Source organism: Rhagoletis zephyria, unplaced genomic scaffold (genome assembly GCF_001687245.7).
Source record: "Rhagoletis zephyria isolate East Lansing unplaced genomic scaffold, Rhagoletis_zephyria_1.1 Rzeph_scaffold_02019, whole genome shotgun sequence".
Classification (NCBI taxonomy): Eukaryota; Metazoa; Arthropoda; class Insecta; order Diptera; family Tephritidae; genus Rhagoletis; species Rhagoletis zephyria.
Genome location: NW_016159103.1, coordinates 25,736 through 46,025, shown reverse-complemented (window position 1 = coordinate 46,025; position 20,290 = coordinate 25,736). Strand labels below are relative to the sequence as shown.

At 34.5% G+C, this 20,290-nt stretch overlaps 1 protein-coding gene across 1 annotated transcript in view; it reads left to right on the top strand.

Moving 5' to 3' along the window:
• Nucleotides 1–20,290, top strand: part of LOC108365848 (cytokine receptor-like) — a 52,372-nt gene that overhangs the window by 15,334 nt on the left and 16,748 nt on the right. The window contains 3 exon segments of the mRNA XM_017620035.1: nt 10,660–10,814; nt 18,916–19,052; nt 19,590–19,695. Of these exon segments, the coding sequence (XP_017475524.1) occupies nt 10,660–10,814; nt 18,916–19,052; nt 19,590–19,695 (398 nt within the window).

The window sequence follows — 20,290 nt, the reverse complement described above, 5'->3', positions numbered from 1 at the left end:
TACTACATACCTATATAGTTTAGAAAAATTCAGTGCACTACAGGTAAATGCGGGTTATTTGTACGCGCCTGTGTTACTTTAGCCTTGGACATAGTACATACATCCATGTACGTAGGTGTTCGATTATTCGCCTTTTTTCCAAAACTAGTTTTCGAGTTATTCGAAAAATTGCAATTTGAAACACTCCTATTCTGCAACACTTATGATTTTGGGTTGTTGTGTCTAAACGCATGACCCGAACCTAAAAAACTTATCATACATGTGTAGTCAAAGGATTAGACTTCAATTTCAAATTTCCCACCACAAGTTTATTATTAAATTCGGTTTCAACTAGACACTTTTTTTGCAAAGTTCTGCGCGCAAAAATACTGTGGATGGAGTACACAGAAAGGAGAACTCTACTTAGTAAGGGTTATAATGCCTAAGCGCGGCCGAATGCACCTAACAAAATGCATATTTGCAATGGCTTGGAAGAAGCTCTTATTGCATTAACTTCCTTTGATAACCACTTCTTCACGCATAAGATGAGTTATGGCTTGTGTTTCAACAATTCAACCAGATAGATGCGTCCATGGTTACTATGCCCGACAGCTCCGAATACCTTCGCGAATTCATTTCCATAGCGCGCTCTTACTCCGCTGCTATAATTGCAAATGTAATAGAAACCATCTTTTCTTCAAAATATGTATAATCAAAGAGTTTTACTATAAGTAAGCACTGGATGGGTGTTTTTTTTTTAATTCCTTTTCAATTTGTTTTCCTTCATACAGCTGACTTCGAATAACCACTGGTAGCTGGCAATGCTGCACATGTTTCCGCAAGGGTTGCAGCATATCGTTTTTTTTTTGAAGTTCAGGACAAATATGGCAAAATGATGTGTTTGTTGTAATATGAATTCGCCGCGTTTACAACAAACACATCATTTTGACATAATTGCCTCCACAATATTGTCCGGTGTAAACCCAAAGTAAGGCATAGCCGAAGACCGCACTATCCTTGCTTGTTTTGCCTACCTTTGCTTTGCGCTGCAGGGTACAAATCGTGCAAACAAAAACATGTACTACTATCTCTCATTTGCTAAGTCCGTTCGGGCGAAACAAATAAACAAGTTTTGCATGTTTGGGATTAAATTAATTGAGTGGAAAAAACAAAGCATTCATTCAAATTCGCCGAAGATCCTCTGAGTCAAGTTCAATTAGAATTGAGCTGCCAATATGCATACATATATATACACACATATCTACATACATACATAATAAAATGATTACTGCATTGAAAATAAAGAGCCAATCTAATTTTTACGTGCCGCGCTAACGGCAATGCAAAAAATTGTTAGATTAACCCTTTCTATATATAATTTGAGTTGGAAAAAAAAACCAATTAAAGCGTTGTGAGAGTTGAGCTTGATAACAAGTAACTAACCGCTTGATATAATGGTTATTTATAATCAAAAAAATAAAAATCAATATTTCCCACTAATATGGTCACCGTAAAAATTAAAAATTCCATTAATGAAAGGGCATTTTTTGCGTAACTTTTTCATTATTTTTTTCGGTCCCTGGTTTAGAATATGAGAAAATCTTCCTATAGGGGTCCCTCAATTGAAGCTCTAAATCGCCAAACTCTATAATACTGCACCTTTTTAGTTCATATTCGCTTTGTGAAAAATGAGATTAAGCCTTCAATGTCTCGAGAGTTGATTAGTGTAATAGGAAAAAATTATTTTCAAACTCACAACTAAAGACTTGGTCTGAGATAACTTTAAAAATTACTTACAAATACTATATTTATACATAAATTTGTTCATTATGTCTGATGTCACTTTTAGAAAATATGGGCTTTCGTGTGCTTAATGCGCGCCTTTTTCCTTGATCTAAATTAACGTAGATATATATGTACATAGTTGACAACTACATACATACAGATTATCTATGCAAATATTAATGCGGGTGAACCCAATTCTATTTAAAACTGCTCAAATGCTAGGCATTGCATTGCATGTACATAGAAGTTACATATGGCAAATCTTTGGTCGGGTGACATGAGACCCATGACCTTATTGGAAGTTGACATTATGACCACATCAAGGGACCTTATCTCCATTTGAAATGGTCACAATGTGGCCATTTTGAATTTGGCTTTATGGCTATCTACAGCATTTTAGATTGACCTAATGACCATTTTGAAAAAAAAAAATGATAAGAATCAAATGCCACTAGTTCACTGTTAAAAAAAAAAATTATCAAATTCAAAGTTTCAACAAAAAATTAAAATTAAAAATTCGAGCCAATATTTATTAAAAAATGTTGTATAGGTATATTTATAAAGACCGATATGCATATATTTGTAAGTATGCATGTGCGCATAGACAGTGATTAAATTGTATGTATTTATGTATAAACAACGTTAATTGCGCTGTGAAAATAACTTTCTTTAATTTTTAGCAAATTTAGTTGGAATTTTCATTCTGGTTTTGGCTCCATACAATCACTAATTGTTGACATGGAAATTAAATTGCATACTTCGAAATCAAAAAACTACACGTTATTTAGTTCGTTAGCCAGAGGTACGCTGTAAAGGCGCATAGTTATTTCATAAATTCGCTGAAAAAATGCATTAAATTAACTTCTTTCATCAAAGGTTTACCAGCATATGAATGAACATGCATTTGTATGCGCATACGTATATCTATTATACTTAGTTGCACACACATATATATGTACATTAGGGTGTCCCGTCCAAAAAATTTTTTTGAGCTACACTATCGCAAGAGGTATCAAAATTTGCCTAATTTTACATATGTTAAGAAAAAGGTAAAAAGACCAGAATTGTGGGTCATTTTGAGGGCTCTACCGCACCATACATTTTTTCCACGTTTTTTATATGGGGAGATAACACTTTTTCGTGGAAATGGTATAGAATCCTTGTAAATCAGTATTTTTCAATCGGCATAATCTTTTTCTTTTTAGGAGACTTCAAAGAATAATATCCAATTATTTATTTAACCTTTTTTAATATTAATTTTTTTTATTATAATTTTATTATGGTTCCCCCATTTAATTATTTTGAGGAGTTTGGGGACCTATAAAAAATAGTTAGTATTAAAAAATCGTTGAGTAAAAAATTAGATATTATTCTTTGAAGTTTCCTAAAGAGAAAAAGAGTTTGCAAATTGAAAAATTTGACTTTCAAGGATTCTATCTCTATTTCTACGAAGAAGTGTTTTTTCTCATATAAAATACGTGATAGAGCCCTCAAAATGACACACAATTCTGATTTTTTTACCTTTTTCTTAACATGTGTAAAATTACGCAAAATTTCGATACCTCTACACTATCGTAGTAGCTCAAAAATTTTTTTTGACGGGACACCCTAATGTACATATGTATATACAAATGCATACGGATGCAACATGAGGTTTTTTACTATTGTTTCATTTCGAGCGAACTTATAACCTGATCATCACTTGTCAGGCAATTATTACAAAGACTTTTCTGCTAACTAAATATATAGTATGTAAATACATTAGGCCGTACCAGAAAGAAAAGCTCGCCGTACATGCAAGGCAATTTCGAAAATATTTTTTTGCCGTACATTTTCGGGATATCTCCGGCATTTACAGTCTGATCTTAAAGTATGATAAATCGATATTCCTGTCTCGCTCAGGGAGATTTCTCTTTGTTAAAAAGTGCATTGACCTGACGTACGCATTGACGGAAAGTACTCCGTTCTAGTACTTACTCACCAGATAACGTAACAGTTACAACTTTTATTAAAAAAATCGCTGTTTAACAATTATTTTTTTTCTGTTATCTAAGACATAATATAAAAATCAAAAATAATTGTTATTTTGGATTTATAATATAAAAATCAAACAAAAAATCGTTATATATTTTAATTTTGCATACAAATTGCAAATAAAAATTTATTTCCGAATTTGAGTCTCGGTGAAAAAAAGAAATCGATTGGTGGCATGTATCACTTAGTTGTAGAACATTTACTTCATAGTGAATTTTTTCATGACAGTTTTCATCAATAACTGTTATGTTCGGTCCCTGGTACATATGTTACTGACAGGGCCTTGCCTGCCTCGGCAATAATATTCTTTTATCGCGGTGAATTTGTTTTAATAAAGTTAAGAAAATGGTCTACATGGTTGAAAATAAGTAAAGAGGCTGGGTTTACGTGCCTGCAGGCTTAGCCAATTGGCACTTAAGACACTAACGAGTCCTCTGGGTATGTAGTTACAAACTCCTCAGTTCGGTGGCGAGAAACGTAGTTTAATTTTGTTGTTAAACATAAAGAAACGAGGGTATCAGATAGGGCTAATATTGCCTAGCCTGTTATAGGACTCCTAGCTTCGTCCATTGAGGTGACCTAAATCAGAAAGTTGGTGAGTATTTCAATTTGCAATACCCCGCTTACTTGTGTCAAAATATGTTGACAAATTTTGGCGTCGAAATATGACATAGTGAAAACCAGTCTTTATAGTTAATACAAAATAAAAAAGGCGCCATATGTATGATTCGCCCGATGCGCTTTGATGGCTAAAGCCGGCCCTGCCTACAATCGCGGAGACCATGTAGTTGGAAACCACGTGTTTGGCGAATATTTTTTTCTTTCTTTGTTCACATGTATTAATACATAGTCGCAATAATTGTTTGATGTCGAAGTGTGAGTAGAATTATCAATGCATTAACAATTGTTTATTTGCTACTCTTTTTATTGGGGGTGGAGTGTGCGAAGCATATTGCTTTCTTTCTAGTAAAATGCACACTTGTACATTTCGCTCGGGACAATGCGCTGCTTGCAAAAATAAAACATACATACATATGTACATCCATACGAAGATACAGCTGGTATTTACTGTAGTGTTCATGTATGAATGTAGGTATGCATAATTTTTTGTTGTGAAATTTTTATTTGATGCGTATTAAATATTTTTGAAGCGCGTAAAAATAGAAAAAACAGAAAGAAATTTTTAATAAAGCTTAAGGCATGTGGTTTCATATTTATTGCGTAAGTAGCAAAGGCGGACCTACCTATGTATGTACCTATACAGCATGCGCTTGGCAGATGAGTTGAATATACTCATACAAATTGTAATGGCAATGCATCACAACGCCAAAAAGTTGTTTGTATTTATGTATTTCTATTTCCATGCGTAAATGTCAAACGCATGCATCCCATGGAGGTACATACGTCATACATACATATGTATGTATGTGTAGGAATGTATTTACAAGCAGATTGTTTTATGAAGTTTATATATAGCTATGTATCAACAAACGAAAATGAAGTCAACGAGTGTTCAGTAGGGGGCTTCGAAGATATGTATACTTAAGAAGGGATCATACGATTTGTACATTTGTACCCTTCGACAGTCACAGGGCGGTGTTGTCTAGAAATAATGAGTTCCGCTCAATAACAACTTTCCAAACAACACCGCTCTGTAACTGTGAAAATGTACAAATCTGTACAAATGTACAAATCGTATGATCCTACATATTACGCGTATAGGCTCAGTATTTTTTAGCATAATAACGAACAATTTTCTTAGCCTTAATCCTAGTCACAGTCTACACCTCAATCGAGTTCCCTATCTTAATTTTATTATTAATCTCAATCTCAATCTTCGGTTGAGCCTTAATGGTAGTCATATTCTTGTTTTTAATATTGATCTTAGTCTTAGTGTTTATTTTAAATTTAATCTTAATTTTAATCTTGATCGTAATCTTGATCTTAATCTTTATCTATTTCTATTTCTATATCTTTATTTAATCTTTTTTTGCAGAAAACGGCACTCAGGCTACATGCTGCCCTTTGTTCCGTTTTCATGTTCCTTTTAATATATATTTTTTTTAAATCTACTTGATTTACAAATAAACGGAACGTCAAATGCCGATCACAGTCAGGTGTTTGCGCCAGTCAGCGGTCCACCAAGTTGCCTGCAGTCCAATCTGTTCAATGAAAGCAAATACCTAGCACGTAAACTTCTGCATCTCCAGCTATTTTCCACCACGTAGTCCATGACCTTGAGGATTGCAAATATTTCGGCTTGGAATGCAGAGGCATATTCGCCAAAAGAAAATTTAAGTTCATTCCCATTACCTTCGATGTGGACAATTTTGGAGCCATCAGTAATAATTTGACGGTGGATGAGCCCAGACTCAGTGCTGGAATTAAGACAGCATTCAGCCTTAGGGACGTAAACTTTGTGGAATCTCCTCAGCAAAGGTGGCGTTCTATCTTGGACATTAAAAATACTCTTTTGTCTTGATCTCTGCCAGCAGAAAACTCCGCCTCGCCCCACCTAGTATCATACTCACATCCATTTCTCTTAAGCCTGTAGGTGGCCTTTAAGGCCTCCCCAGGTATGAAGGTGCAAAGTGATGGTAAGTTTAGCAGAGCATCAAGAACAGGTGTTGTAGAGAAAGCTTGGGCGTTTTTCAAGAAATATTTTTAAAATATTTCTTTAGCTTTAAAGCCACGTTAAGATGAAGTCTCTACGATGAGCAGAGCCCGAGATATAACGCTTTAAAGAAGTACATGAATCGTCAGAATCACGAAAAATTTCAAACTTTGACAAATCATATCTCTGAAGAAAAAAGAAAAGAAAAATTCCTCTAATACGCGTTAGTTTGCTTTATGTATAGAACCCATAAAAAAATTTTAAGCCAATAGAAAGTGTGACACAAAATTTGGTGTCCGATATGAAAAATAATGCCTCATAAGTACGGTGACCATAAATATGGATTCAAAATGAAGGAGAATTTTTCAAAAATATGCCTACATACATATATTTACGTAGTATAAAAATATCAAAAGAGTATTTATGATTTTAAATTCTTATTACATTTTAAGCTTTAAAAATGAATCACGTTTTATTCATTGATATTAATCCTTTTTTTACATGAATATTTATAAAAGTGTAGTAAAACATATCATAATTACAATAGCTTACACGAAAAGTGAAAATCTTTAAAAGATTATTTTATAGGCAAGTTTTGAGTCGTTCAAAACGAAAACAATACCCTTCTTTTTTTGTTTTTTTGGTACTTTTCGCAGTTATTTGTCAAAAATCGACGTCATGAATCGACGTAAACGACGAGTTACAAAGTGCCCTTTACAAAAATATATAATTTGAGCAGATTGCGCTCCATAGCATCTAGATTTCTAATCCGATTTTCATTATCTTTGGCTCAAAGTTTACTGTAATGATATATCGTCTTTATCGAATTTTTTAAATAATGAAAAAAATAATCAAATGAAACTGCGCATTTGATTGAAAATCTCACTTTTTTCGCCTGAAGCACTAGTAATTTTCATTGAAGTCGCCACAAGTTATATATTTTGGTAAGAGGCACATCAATACACTTCGAGCTGCAAGTCGCTTACGGTAATTTGGAGATCTGTTCATGAGATATTGAAGAAAAGCTACGCAAAGTACCAAAAAACACTTTTTTGAAAAAATCCATCCATTGTCCGATAATTTTAAAATAACGAATAAAATGCGGGACAAATGCAGGACACTTGGAAAAAATCAGTACATATTTAGGTTTTTCAGGTTTGAAAAACTACGCAGGACCGACCTTTGAAAAACAGTAAGGTCCTGCAAAAAACAGAACGGATGGTCACCGTACTCATAAGTCATATGTAAAATTAAATAAATCGCATGGGAGATATTTTTAATGATTTTTCGTTTTTCTTAATTTCTTGGTGTTGTTGAAGGGACTGCGAGAATTGTGTTGTCGAAGTGCAAGTACGAAATATTTAACCTTTTAAAATAAACAACTCTCAGTAAATCCCAGCTCAGTTATGCATACTTTGCACTGCATTGCATAGCATGTCACTTTTACGTAGAAATCAAAAACCAACAGACTTTTACATACATATGTAATGCTGTGCGTTGGGTAACCGCTTACATGCAAAATTCATTTAACAGACTCCTTATTAACCGACTTCCAAAAAAGGAGGAGGTTATCAGTTCGTCGGAATATATTTTTTTTTCTATGTATGTTACCGCATAACTTTCCACCACGTCAACTGATTTAAATAATTCTTTTTGCAACGGAAAGGTAGTGTCTCAGAGGTGGTCCCATACTAATTTTTAGATCCGATCATTGGATCATGAAATATATAGATATATATATATTTTTTAAGTCGGTTTTTTTTTCCTAAAAATTACTTGTTTGACAACTCTCGTGCAATGCCAAGTAAATTCGCATTCGCATTCGCGAATGTGAAAAATATGACATTCTAAACATACATACATACATGCATGCGTCAGTGCAGGTCAAGTTAAAGGCCATTGATAAGAGCCCCCTTCCACGAAATTATTAAAAATATTAGTAAACAATTTACTGTCTCAATGAAATATTAAAATTGAAAGGAGGAAAATTTCCAAAATGCATACGTAATATGTATTCTTATTGTTACTCTATTGGTCATTCCTAAAATGAGGTACTTTTTGCAAAAATTTTCCCTTTCAATATTTAATTATATTTTAGTTAAACCGGAAATAATTCGTTATATTTATTTACAATATTTCAATAATCAACGCGGTTTTGCATTTTGTTGATACGCGGTTTTGTACTCTAAACGACGATATTTATGTATGTATGTATAAGATTAGTTTATAATCAAGCAGACTGTCTGCTGTAAATAGAAACATTCACAGTTTAATTGTGGTTCAGATGAATGTTTGGTTGGTTTAAGTGGATTGTCATTTTTGTTCCACAACTCGTGCAACCTACAGCCACTTGGCAGCTTTAAGGAATTTCAGTACGTCATACAGAGAGAGGCAGCTGGACTCTAAAACATTCTGCAGGAATGGCTTGCCGAGTGTCTTAAGAGTCATCCTTGCGAGGGCTGGACACTCGCACAGGAAGTGTGTCTTTTAAGCCAGGGTCATCGCAACTGGAACAGGACCGGTTAAAGGGCAATCCAATCCTTTCGGCATGTACCCGAACGGGCCAGTACCCTGTGCACACTGCAGTAAGTGTGTAGGTATCTTCTTTGCTCATTCCGAGGAGAGGTATGCTTTTAAGTGGATCGTAGGACACCCAGAACTGCCGGGTAATTCTCTACGATCTTGTAAGGTTCCAGCTCTGCTTGGCCTTCAAGTGATACATTCCAGTAATTTTTGTGCCGCACCTTGCTAGTTCGTTCGCTGCCTCGTTGCCGTAAATGTCCCGGGACCCATATTAGGGTAATTTCGTATTGATCAGAGATGTAGACGAGCTCTTTCCTACAGTTCTCCACTAGTTGAGATCTAACAGAGGTACAAGAGTGTGCCTTAATGGCCGTTTGGCTATCCGAGAAGATATTCGGTTGAATATTCGGCGAAAGATTACAGCTGAATTTAAATGTAAAATATATACTAAAATATGCGCGACAAATATGCAAAAACAGGTATTTTTTACAAAATATGCAAAAATATGCACTAAAGATTGAATGCCATTTTAAAGAAAATTTCATGATTCGTAAAGAACTTAACCATTTCCATTTGAAGATGCCCAATAAAAACATGCATTTGCTTGAGATTCCGAGTGAAAATTTGTGAGTGAATGAGTATGTTGCTCTTTCACGCTGAAACGGCCATGCAGATTTCAGTGAAGTTTAGCGCGCAGATCGGATATAGATAGGATATTTTTTTAAAGAGAGTTGCCGACGTTTTCAAAAGTTAGAATCAATTAAATAATTAATAAGTTAAGTTAAATATTACTACTTACACCACCTGGTGCAAAATTTGGCTGCATATTCGTAGTCAGCGGGCCCAAAAACCCCTTTGATACCAAGACTAAACTAAATCCATCAATATTTGAAAAATTGTGTCTACCTTGCCTGTAGTCTTTCAATTCTTTTACAAATGGCTTGCATTTATCATAGCCAGAAATGCCCTGTGAGTCTAGTCAAGACGTAGACAGCATTTCGTCTTCGCCACCAGGCCAATCCGATGCATGTGAGACTGAGCGGAGATAGTTTCTACGGGTTATGTGCCCTGGAATCAACTTAATGTTAGCTGTACTCAAAATATTTGTTTTATCTCAAGTGAAAGTATTTCCAAAGAGCCAGCCTAGCCTGTCCAGTGGAGGCTCGCTTCGGCTCCCCAGTCATTACCGAGGTTGTAAGCCTTGGAGAAGATAAAGAAAGCACTGATTATGGTTTAGTTGTCTTGGCACATTATAGTTAAAAACTTCGGGCAAACAAATTGGCCTACATACTGGCAAATGCGCCAACCAACATTACACCACCAGCTTTGACTGTTCCAGAGCCTCGCTATTTACGCAGATTGCTGGTAGTTTAAGACCAAATTAATTACTTTTTAAAAGCAGTATTTATGTATTTAGTCTTCGTTGCTTCGTTGCGGTTTCTCGATGCCCGTAATAATGGCATATTGCAAAATTCTCTTTATGGCAAATAAATAATATCTCTACACTTCTTGCAACCTTCACATCTATCATTATGACCTACCCACAATTTATATGCATTTAACCAATTAGTGGAAGTTACTATGTACATACTGAAAAGCATGTAAAATCATAACGTTGCACAAATACATATGCACACATGTACAAACATATATATATGTATATGCACATATTTACGCCTCCAATTGCATGCAACTAATTTCCTTTTCCCATCATTTACTTTCAGTTGGCGAGTGCTAATGTTGGGTTTCTGCGTCATACTCCTGTACTCGACCGTTGCGGCGGCGTCTGTGGAGGCGACAACAATGGGCATTGCCACGGCGACAACAGCGGCATATATGACGGCGATGTCTGAAACAACGACGTTGAAACCAAAAAACGGTAGGTACGAGTGTTCAGTTGGTGTTCAGTTACCAAAGGTAAGCAACATTATCCAGTTAAGCCAGTTGGCTTGTTGACAATGAGGCGCGCGTGTTCCGACCAGCTTTCTGCTTACAATATTTTGTTTTGTTTTTCGCTACACACTTGATTTACACAACTTATCTAAGAAACGAGAGAAATGTGTAGAAAAGAGTAATGACTTTAGATGAGGGAAAAATGCACGGACGGAGTCGCCTTCTTTTTCATTCTGGGAAGGGTGCTTAAACAAGTTTTAATGTTGTTATATGGTTTGAGTTATTAGTGCGAAAATAACACTATTTCTTTTGTTTATTTACTGCTTATAGTTTTTTTTTTATAAAAGTGTAGCACATAACATAACCAGCTACACAAAAATCCATGTTTCAAACTTCATACAAAATTATAAAAACTAAACAAACTTTAGCTATTACACCCACAACTTTTAAACTTTTTATTCAGAATTTCTAGAAAAATTCTAGGTATGCAGTTATATAGCCCATTAAATTAACTACGTAAAAGCGCGTTGACTTTTAATATATTTTTTTTTTGCTGACGATACTAGGCGGTGTCGTCTATATAAAAAACACTATCCTAAGATAAAACGTGAGTGAATGGAACCTCTACCTGGCTTCTTATATTTTTTAATAAATACTCTTTAATATAGGCCACGCTAAAAGCTCCTTTTCATATAAAAATTCGTACGTGTCCCACCCGTGACAAACGTTCTCCCACCCGTGACAGAGGAATTTCGTTTTTTTCTAATAAAGCAATAAGTTTTGTGTAAATTTTTGCTTTGTTAGTATTCGTGGTTCTTTTATTTATTTCAGGACAACAAGTTCACATAGAAAAGTGAAATAAATTCGCAGATGATTCATTAGTTGTGTTTCATGAGACCGAAAAAGTGCAGAACAGGTGAAGTTAGAAGAGAATCGAGCAGCTGTCAAAAAACAAAACAATAGAGCAAGTTAGAGCAACTCAGATCAGAAATATCATGAAACACTTTTTAAGCAGAAGTTCTCAAAACAGTTGCTTGCTCTAAGTTACTCCATCAAAGAAGCTGGTGCAGAAAATCGTGCTCTAAGTTGCTCTAGTTCCTTTTAGCGTAGGCTCATGAAACAAAAATTTGAGTAAGTTAGAGCAAGAAAAATCCTAATGAAACACAATTTTGTGAGATATCTTATTTAACCTGGCGTAACCTAGAGCAGCTCACTAAACACAACTATAAATTTGTTCGCTTTACGGTTGTTTGTAACAGCTTAAAGCAATCGAGATAGATCTAGACATATACATATATAATGTACACCAAAATGCTTAGAATGAATATAGAGGACGATTAGGCCATGTCTGTCTGTCCGTGTGCACGTTGCGATAACACTGCAGTAATCAGGAAGGTGGAAGCTAAACGATACAGTTAGGCATGTTCCGAATAAACCCCACCACCAACTCTTTTGTCGAGATTATTGCAAAGTTTTGGAAAACGGCAGTGGCTCCATCTGCATATGTATGACTATACACTATACACATATATGTTTATCTCGGTAAGCGATTTATCAACTTCTGGTAAATTGTGTACAGATATTGCTATCGGTACAAAAAAGCAGTATGTTGAAAGGTTTTTAAATCGCAGCTTCCCATATGTATAGCGGTAAATTTCAGAAATACGAAAACTCCGATATTACAAAAACTAAGGACGCAATTTACTCCAAGTTAATAATTACATCAATCTCTTAACAAGCATCCTCATCATCTTCATAAATTGAAGAAAATGGGGCGGGCGAGCATTAGTTGGTACCAGTGTTGCCACAAGGATTTTTTATTTTCTACCAAAATCACCAGAAAAAATTATCAAATTCAACAAGTAATTACCAAGCATATTTTATGTGCCAAACTATACGTATGTATGTATGTATATAAATAATATGTATAAAAATAATAATAATGTATGTATGTATATACATCCACACTCGTTCGCTATTAGATATCGTAAGATCAGATACCAATAAGTTGAAATTCCACACCCAGGTTTTTTGATTCAATTAATGCGCTATGCAACTATAATTTTTATGTCGGCGTGAGCGTCGAAAGTCACAACGCCAGGGAGGAGATTCTGTAACCAGTTAGCGACGACAAGTTTCGGATCGCTATCGCATTTGTTAACGTAAAAATATTCGTACCATACGTCAACAAAAGCGATACCGATTCGAAAATTGTCGTTAACAGGTTACTGAATCTCCCCCCAAAAGAGCTTGAGTGAATTATAAGCTTAAGTGTGGCCGAAGAAATTGTAGCCAAAAAAAACTTTAGGATTCTGATCATTAAAAGTATCCTTGATACGCTCTATTGCAAGAGAGGATTATCAGGCGAAAAATTTCTCGCAGAGTCGATGTCTTTCGGCACCGTGATCGTCCGACTTGGTTCCCGTTGGATTTTTTTATGAGGCCAGGCGAATGGCCGCATTTAAGCAAATAAACTTGAAAATCAACATATGTCAAGTTTGGCGGCATGCCCAGTATATATACGAGCATACCAACAGATCAACTCTCGGAGGTTTTAAAGATTTTCTGAAGCTCTCCTAAGTTGCTCACAAATTTTCCCTTTTGTTCATTAATGAGTAAGTATGATCTTTTCTGACAGTCAGGTAGCCCTGAAAGTTTAAGAATCACATACATGCAACACAATGCAACAATGCAAAGTCCTTAACTGAATGCCGTAGATCTTTGAACTAGAATTCTAATCGTATTGGTGCCAGTACACCGAGATATAGAGGGTAATTGCAAAGTGATGAATTTGCAAGGAAAGGTACGGCCACCCATAACCTGCGGGAATTTCGAGAATTACGTGGCCTTTCGGGCGCTAAATTTATGACTCGTCCGCGACGCTTGGATGGTTAAGGCCAACCCTGCTTAACTTATATCAAATTTGTAAGTACATACGTATCTACTTATGTATGTATGTACATTTATCAGCGTCCTAAGTTTAATGTTTAATCAGTGGGGTTTTTTTGCTCCCTTTTTATTGTGTGTGCCGAGTGTTCTTGATAGCTTCTGAGAGGGCAATAAAGTATTTTTGTATACACGGCACGCCAGCGTCTTCTTAATTTATTTTCTTTATTAATTTGCAATTTATGACGAAATGCAGTTGATAATGAAACTACGCTCGAGCACAAATTTGTATGTAGTAAGTTCTTATGTATGTATGTCACTATGCAGTTACGAGTATCAGTGTTGCCAGAAAAAATTGCGTTTGGAGCTAAATTGGTAGAAAAAAATGCTAAAAAGACCTAAATAATACTAATAGTATCTATGAAAAGCTAATTTTTTTAGAGTTGAGCATTTATTGACGTAAAGTTGCTTTTACACTTTCCTCAATAAAATAAAAATAACGAATTTTATTAATGTAAGTGCTGAAAAAACTTTTACAACGAAAATAAGGCGCATATATTTCGAACTTAATGCTACGGCACTTACATGTATGTACGCATATACGTATATAAACTAGACGATGAACTAAAAATACTTTACAGTCTGTTAAAATCTGCAATTTCAAATATTTGAATTTACCATAAAAACTCGAGTTACTAATAATTTTTTCGCAAAATATTTTTGGAAAGTTTTATTTTTTTCTCTCCTTAAGGTTAAATTAGTAAGGTAAAAACAAAAACCGCGCGTCCAGAACAAGGATTTTCTTGTAATTAATTTTTGAAATCTTTAATTATGGAACCAAGATGGTGGAGTTTGTAGTTATCCATGAATGCAAATGTATGTTTTCCACTGCATTTCGAAATTTGTAATTTTATCAACGCTTAAGTTTTGACTTTCCTTTTCTGCCATGGCCGGCTGAGAGAGAATACACCGTCTGAGCTTATTGGAGCTCGAATTACTGCCCGGTATAGTTTGTGTGCTCCCGCGCACGTTGTAGAAACTGATCGACTTACTTGCCCATGTTCTTCATTTGCTTACGCGTCATTTGTGCATAGGAATGGAACTTTTCTAAGTTTTAATCGAAATAGAATAACATGAAGCTATCGAAAATAGCCTGAGATCACCAAAGCCGAAAGCATTTTAGGCAACACTTGTACAATGAAATTATAGATTTTTAATTTTAATATGTTACCAAATACAACTAAAACTTTCTGACGCTAAAAAGGTGCTAGATAATTTTGAAAAGAGCTAAAAAAAGAGCTTGGAGCTACATCCGGATTTTCGGAGCTAGATAGAAAAATAAAGAGCTAAATCTAGCTCCAAAAGCACCAAAATGGCAACACTGACAAGTATATGTGTAAAAATCTGAGAATAAATAAAAACATGACTTTGCTTTCGCCAAAACAGCGAATGTTAAATTACTGTTTCAAAAGAAGCCGTATAGCTTTTGTATATACATATATACTTACTATGTGTACATGTAAATATATAGATATGTACGTATTAGTTGGAGTGTGCCAATGTGAACACATTAACACATTTGTATGCATTCAATTTTTTCGGAACGCCTATAATTCGAGTTTGTTGGTTTCATATTTCATTCTTTCGTTTAGCTGAGACACCTGCCGCACTCAAAAGGTACTTATTACATACCTGCATACATACATACATACATAAGCGTGGCTGTCTGTCTGTCCGTGCACACGATAACTCGATTAAAAATTTAGATATCTTAACGAAACTTAGAATAGGGGTATTCTCTGAGTCTTGCAAAGCCCTTGCAAGGTGCACGGATTGCACGGTTTGCAAAGCTGTCCCATACGAAAACCGGTTTTTACCGTGCAATCTGTGCACCGTGCAAGGGCTTTGCAAGACTCAGAGAATACCCCTAGTGTGTACTAATTTTGAGCCAAGGACGGATGGTATTGAAAATGGGCAAAATCGGAAAATAACCACGTCTAACTCCAATATAACGGTAGTTTTCAGAAATACGAAAAATGCGATAGTTTAGCAACTACTGAAGCTTATTCACTCAAAATTGATATTTGCAATGATCTTCAGGCGGAAAATAATAATATTATAAATTTTTGTTTGTTATTTATGGCCTTATAACAATTATATTCAACAATTTTATTGAGCTTGAGGCCGTTTTTAATGAAAAACTATTGTGGAAAAGCAACCATCTTTTATAAAAATGGTAGAAGTGATAGCTATTTCGGAGATCACCATATATGAAATTAATTTTACAATTTGTAATTTACATTTAAATTGAACCTCCAACCGGACTCGAACCTGTGATCTCAGAACCAGAAGAAGTAGTCTTCACGCAACGCCACAGCCGACATGAGCCAGGAAAGCAATTAACTTCGTCTTAACAACACTGATAAAATTATTACTTATATTGTGTAAATTTACTTCCTCAAATTAATAACGCGCTATTTTTGGCATGAACCTGAATGAAGAAAAAACTTCTCAAATTGAGTAAATTTTTCGCAATATTGAAGAAAAAACAGTAACTCTTAAATGAGGCAACTGGTTTCTGGTTTTAAGAAAATGCTTTTTTCTGAGTGTATATAACTTTATATCATTAAATCTAACTGAACATACTATCGTGGATGTTTGAAATAGGGTAACCACCCCTGCTTACCATGTAACGGTAATTTTCGGAAAGGTCAAAAAACTATATTTAATACGTGCGACGGGTATTTAATGTTCGACTTCGCCCCAACTTAGACTTTTTAAGTGTTATTTTTATCCGATCGGTTTTTGAAAAAAAAAATAAATATACACCTCTAATCGACTTGGCTCAAATTCTACTCCGATTTCTTTCCAAAAGGATTAAGGTATTGTTTCATTATTTTTATTCAATGAAAGGCAAAAAGTCCAAAAGAACTGGAAAACTTTTAGTTGAGCTCGAATCCTTCTGCAATTTTTGGAGTTTTGGTTTACTTTAAGCACGCAAAATTTTGTATTCCAAGTTTTGCCAAATACTTGAAGAAAATTACTATAAGATTTTCCTCTTCTATAAAAATGGACTTAGCAACTTTTTACATACATACATACTTACATACTTTTGCATCTCTTTTCTATGTAGTAAGGTTTAAATGATTAACGCAAACACATAAATTCGGCTTTACATGAAATAATAATTGTTCCCCAAAAAAAAATAAAAATTTCTTCAGAAGCAAATATACATACATATGTACATATGAAATTCGCATTGCATGAGCGTGCGCTTCTGAGATTGTTCATATATACACAAATTTGCTTGTAATGTCTTTATCAGGTTTCATGAAAGGCACCAGTTCTAATAACTGTCCAACAAAATTTTACGGAATAGCAAATTACAGATTTTGTATGCGGTTTTTTCGTAGAAATAGAATTCCATTTACCCTAAAAAATATGTATTTCGTATACTCTTATTTATGAGTACTTTTTTATTGAAAAAGTGAAAAAAGGGACTAGAATTTATTCAACTGCAACTGAACTTGTAAAATAGTGAAATATGTAAATTGTTTTAAATACTTAGATAAATAACTACACCATTTCCTGTTGTAAATGAGAAATCGTCAAATGAAAATGCGAAAGCGTCAGTTGTAAATGAGAAAGTGTTTTTTGAAAGTGAGAATAGTTAATTGTAAATGCGAAAGTGTCAATTGTAAATAAGAATAATGAGGGCTAAATGAAAAAGAATATTTCGTACCATAAAATAATTAATTTAAAGACGCTTATCTCGGTAATAATTATTCAATGAGGTCGCTGTAAAACGAGTTTTAATACGGGGCTTTTCACGTTTTCAGATCTCCATAGTTGCAGTTTGCAAGTTACGTCGTATTATTACAACAAGAAGTCAATCAAATATAGCTGGCCGATATTCGGATGAAAACGGTCTCGGTCGAATTCCGAAGAAACTTTATCACGAATGACGAAGCCCATATTTTCGTCAAAGAATCCTCCTTTGAATGGTTGGTAAGATTTTCTGGTCACACTGTTCACACTGAACTGATTGAATCTGTTTAAATCATTCCTTCGACACGGTCAATAACTATGTAATGCGTTTAAGGTCAGACAATCGATCCACCGAGGGGTTCCTTCAAAAACAAAACATGTCGAGCATGGATAGCCTCAGTTTTGCATCGCTGGCAGAAGCAGGGAAACCACCTGGACGACTTAGTTTTGGTAACCAACTGTTGTTTCCAATGGGCTAGAACAAGTGCTACGTTCACCGCCATATTGCCCCATGCTAAATAATTTGGTGTAAAGTAAACCCAAAATGGTAAATGTGCCAAATGATGTGGGGCATTATTTCTATGGGAAAAAGAAACACTTAATGCGCGATCTCATAGAATTATCGTAGAGAGGGGAGATTCATGGAGGATAATTTTTAATACCAAATACTAAAATCTGTGTCGAATACCGGTCGCATTGCAGGAATCTGAATTTTTTTTTACGCGGTCTAATATACATACATACATATATACACACATATCTTGCGTATAAGTTAAATAAATTCGATTTTCAAACAGGCGGCAAGCCTTTTCATAAGTATATTTAAACTTAAATCTTCTTAAATCTCTTTAATTTTACATTAGGGTACAAATTTCAATGAACTGATTATTTAAGTTTTCAAATACGTGGAAATCCCTCTAAATTTAGTTCGCAAATAAAGCCTTATATTTATTAATAATTCATTTAACTTATTAAAGAATTTGGGGCATATTCATAGTCAAAATAAAGTCAACTCAAAAGTTAGTGGCAGTTCATAATGGAATGTTCGTGAAAAAAGCTGCAACTAAGCTAACCCTCTGCTACTGACGTGACCGAAGTTTCCCTATTATACTGACGTGTAGTCTCTCAGACACCAATTTTCCAGATTAAAATATATTTATATACTAGATATTCATTAATAAACTTTCTTTCGATTTAAACTGGAAATTCCATAAATATTTTAAGTACTTTTTAATGAATATTTACTTTATATTGAAAAACAGGCGTTTCTAGTAATCAACGTTATTGAAGCTAGGGAAAAATGTTCCGTATTTATGATCGAGTTTATGTCCAACAACCGATGTAACATGATTTATATTTATTTATTTATGTTTTTCTTAAAAATCATCTAATTTTTATTCATATGTATTAACATATTTCTGTCTTGCTTTCAGATGTCATAAGACGTAGTATAAGAGTGGGCAAATATGGTAATGCCACTATATTGTGTAAGACTTCTAACCGCTCACAAACTTATTTTTATGATGCGTCTATGGAAAAGTTTGTGTTTCCGTTCGACATCGAAAATGAGGTTAGTTGGTTATACAGAAGTACATAGTAGATATATGCATTCATATGTACGTATGTATATTCATTAGGGTGGTCCTTAAAAAATCAAATCAACGATTTTTTTCAGTCTCACCCCTCAATCATTATCGATCACGGTCACAGATATCACTTATAAATTTTGGTCCCGATTGGAGTCGGTTAAGGCGTGTCGCAAAGGAGTCAACATTCAGATGCCTCTATGGACTCAAAAAATTTAAAAATATTTTTTTTTTTTTTCATTTAATACCCAAAATCGATACTACTAAAGTCGGGCAAATCACATATAAATTTTGGTCCCCATTGGAGTCGGTTAAGATGTCTTCATAGGGTAATCTGGACTTTGACCACTATGCAACACGCCTTAACCGACTTCAATCGGGACAAAAATTTATATATGTGATATCTTCAACCATAGTTGCATCGAAGTAGGGGTTGAAGATTACTTCCTACATTTACGTACCACCCTAATGTACATATGTGCTTCATTAGTGCACTTTCCTAAATTTTAAATTTGTTTCAGCTTCTAAGTAATTATGCTGTGTTAGTTTTGAATGGAGTTCATCAACCGTCAACCTACCTGTGCTTTCAAAATGGAACTCTTTTAAGTGAAACGATTTTGACAATTGGTAAGTGTTTGGCTGTTATTCATTTTTAATTTAATACATATCACACACCATCTTCAAAAGGGACACAATTCAAAAATCAGATCAGAAAATATAACTGCTTGTGGATGGTATAGATTCAGCTACTCGATTTAAGCGTCACATAGTGCGAAAAATTACGAAATTCATGTAATATATCGAGAACGAAAAAAAATCAGAAGGACGATTTTAAGGTCAACTTAGTTCTAAAATTGCCTTCAAAAGTAAAATTTATAATTACTTTTTTTTACCTAAAAATAGGATGTGCCTACTGAACCTTAAATTATACAACTATAGTGCGTTTTTCGGTTTCTTGACGCATTCCATACTGTTTTCAGGTGAACAAAGAAAAAAAAATTTACCTAATTTTGAAGGTAATTTTAAGGGTGTTCTCGTTCTCGAGATATTAGATTTTACTAGAAAAAAATTTAATTTTTCACACTCTGCGCCACCTGGCCATACATTTTTTTCATAAAAGCCTTGTCATACCTGCAAATACATATACATAATTTCTTGCTCTGAAACTTAAAAATCTAAAAATCTTTTTGGGAGATTTACTTTCTCCACTATGTAACTTCCC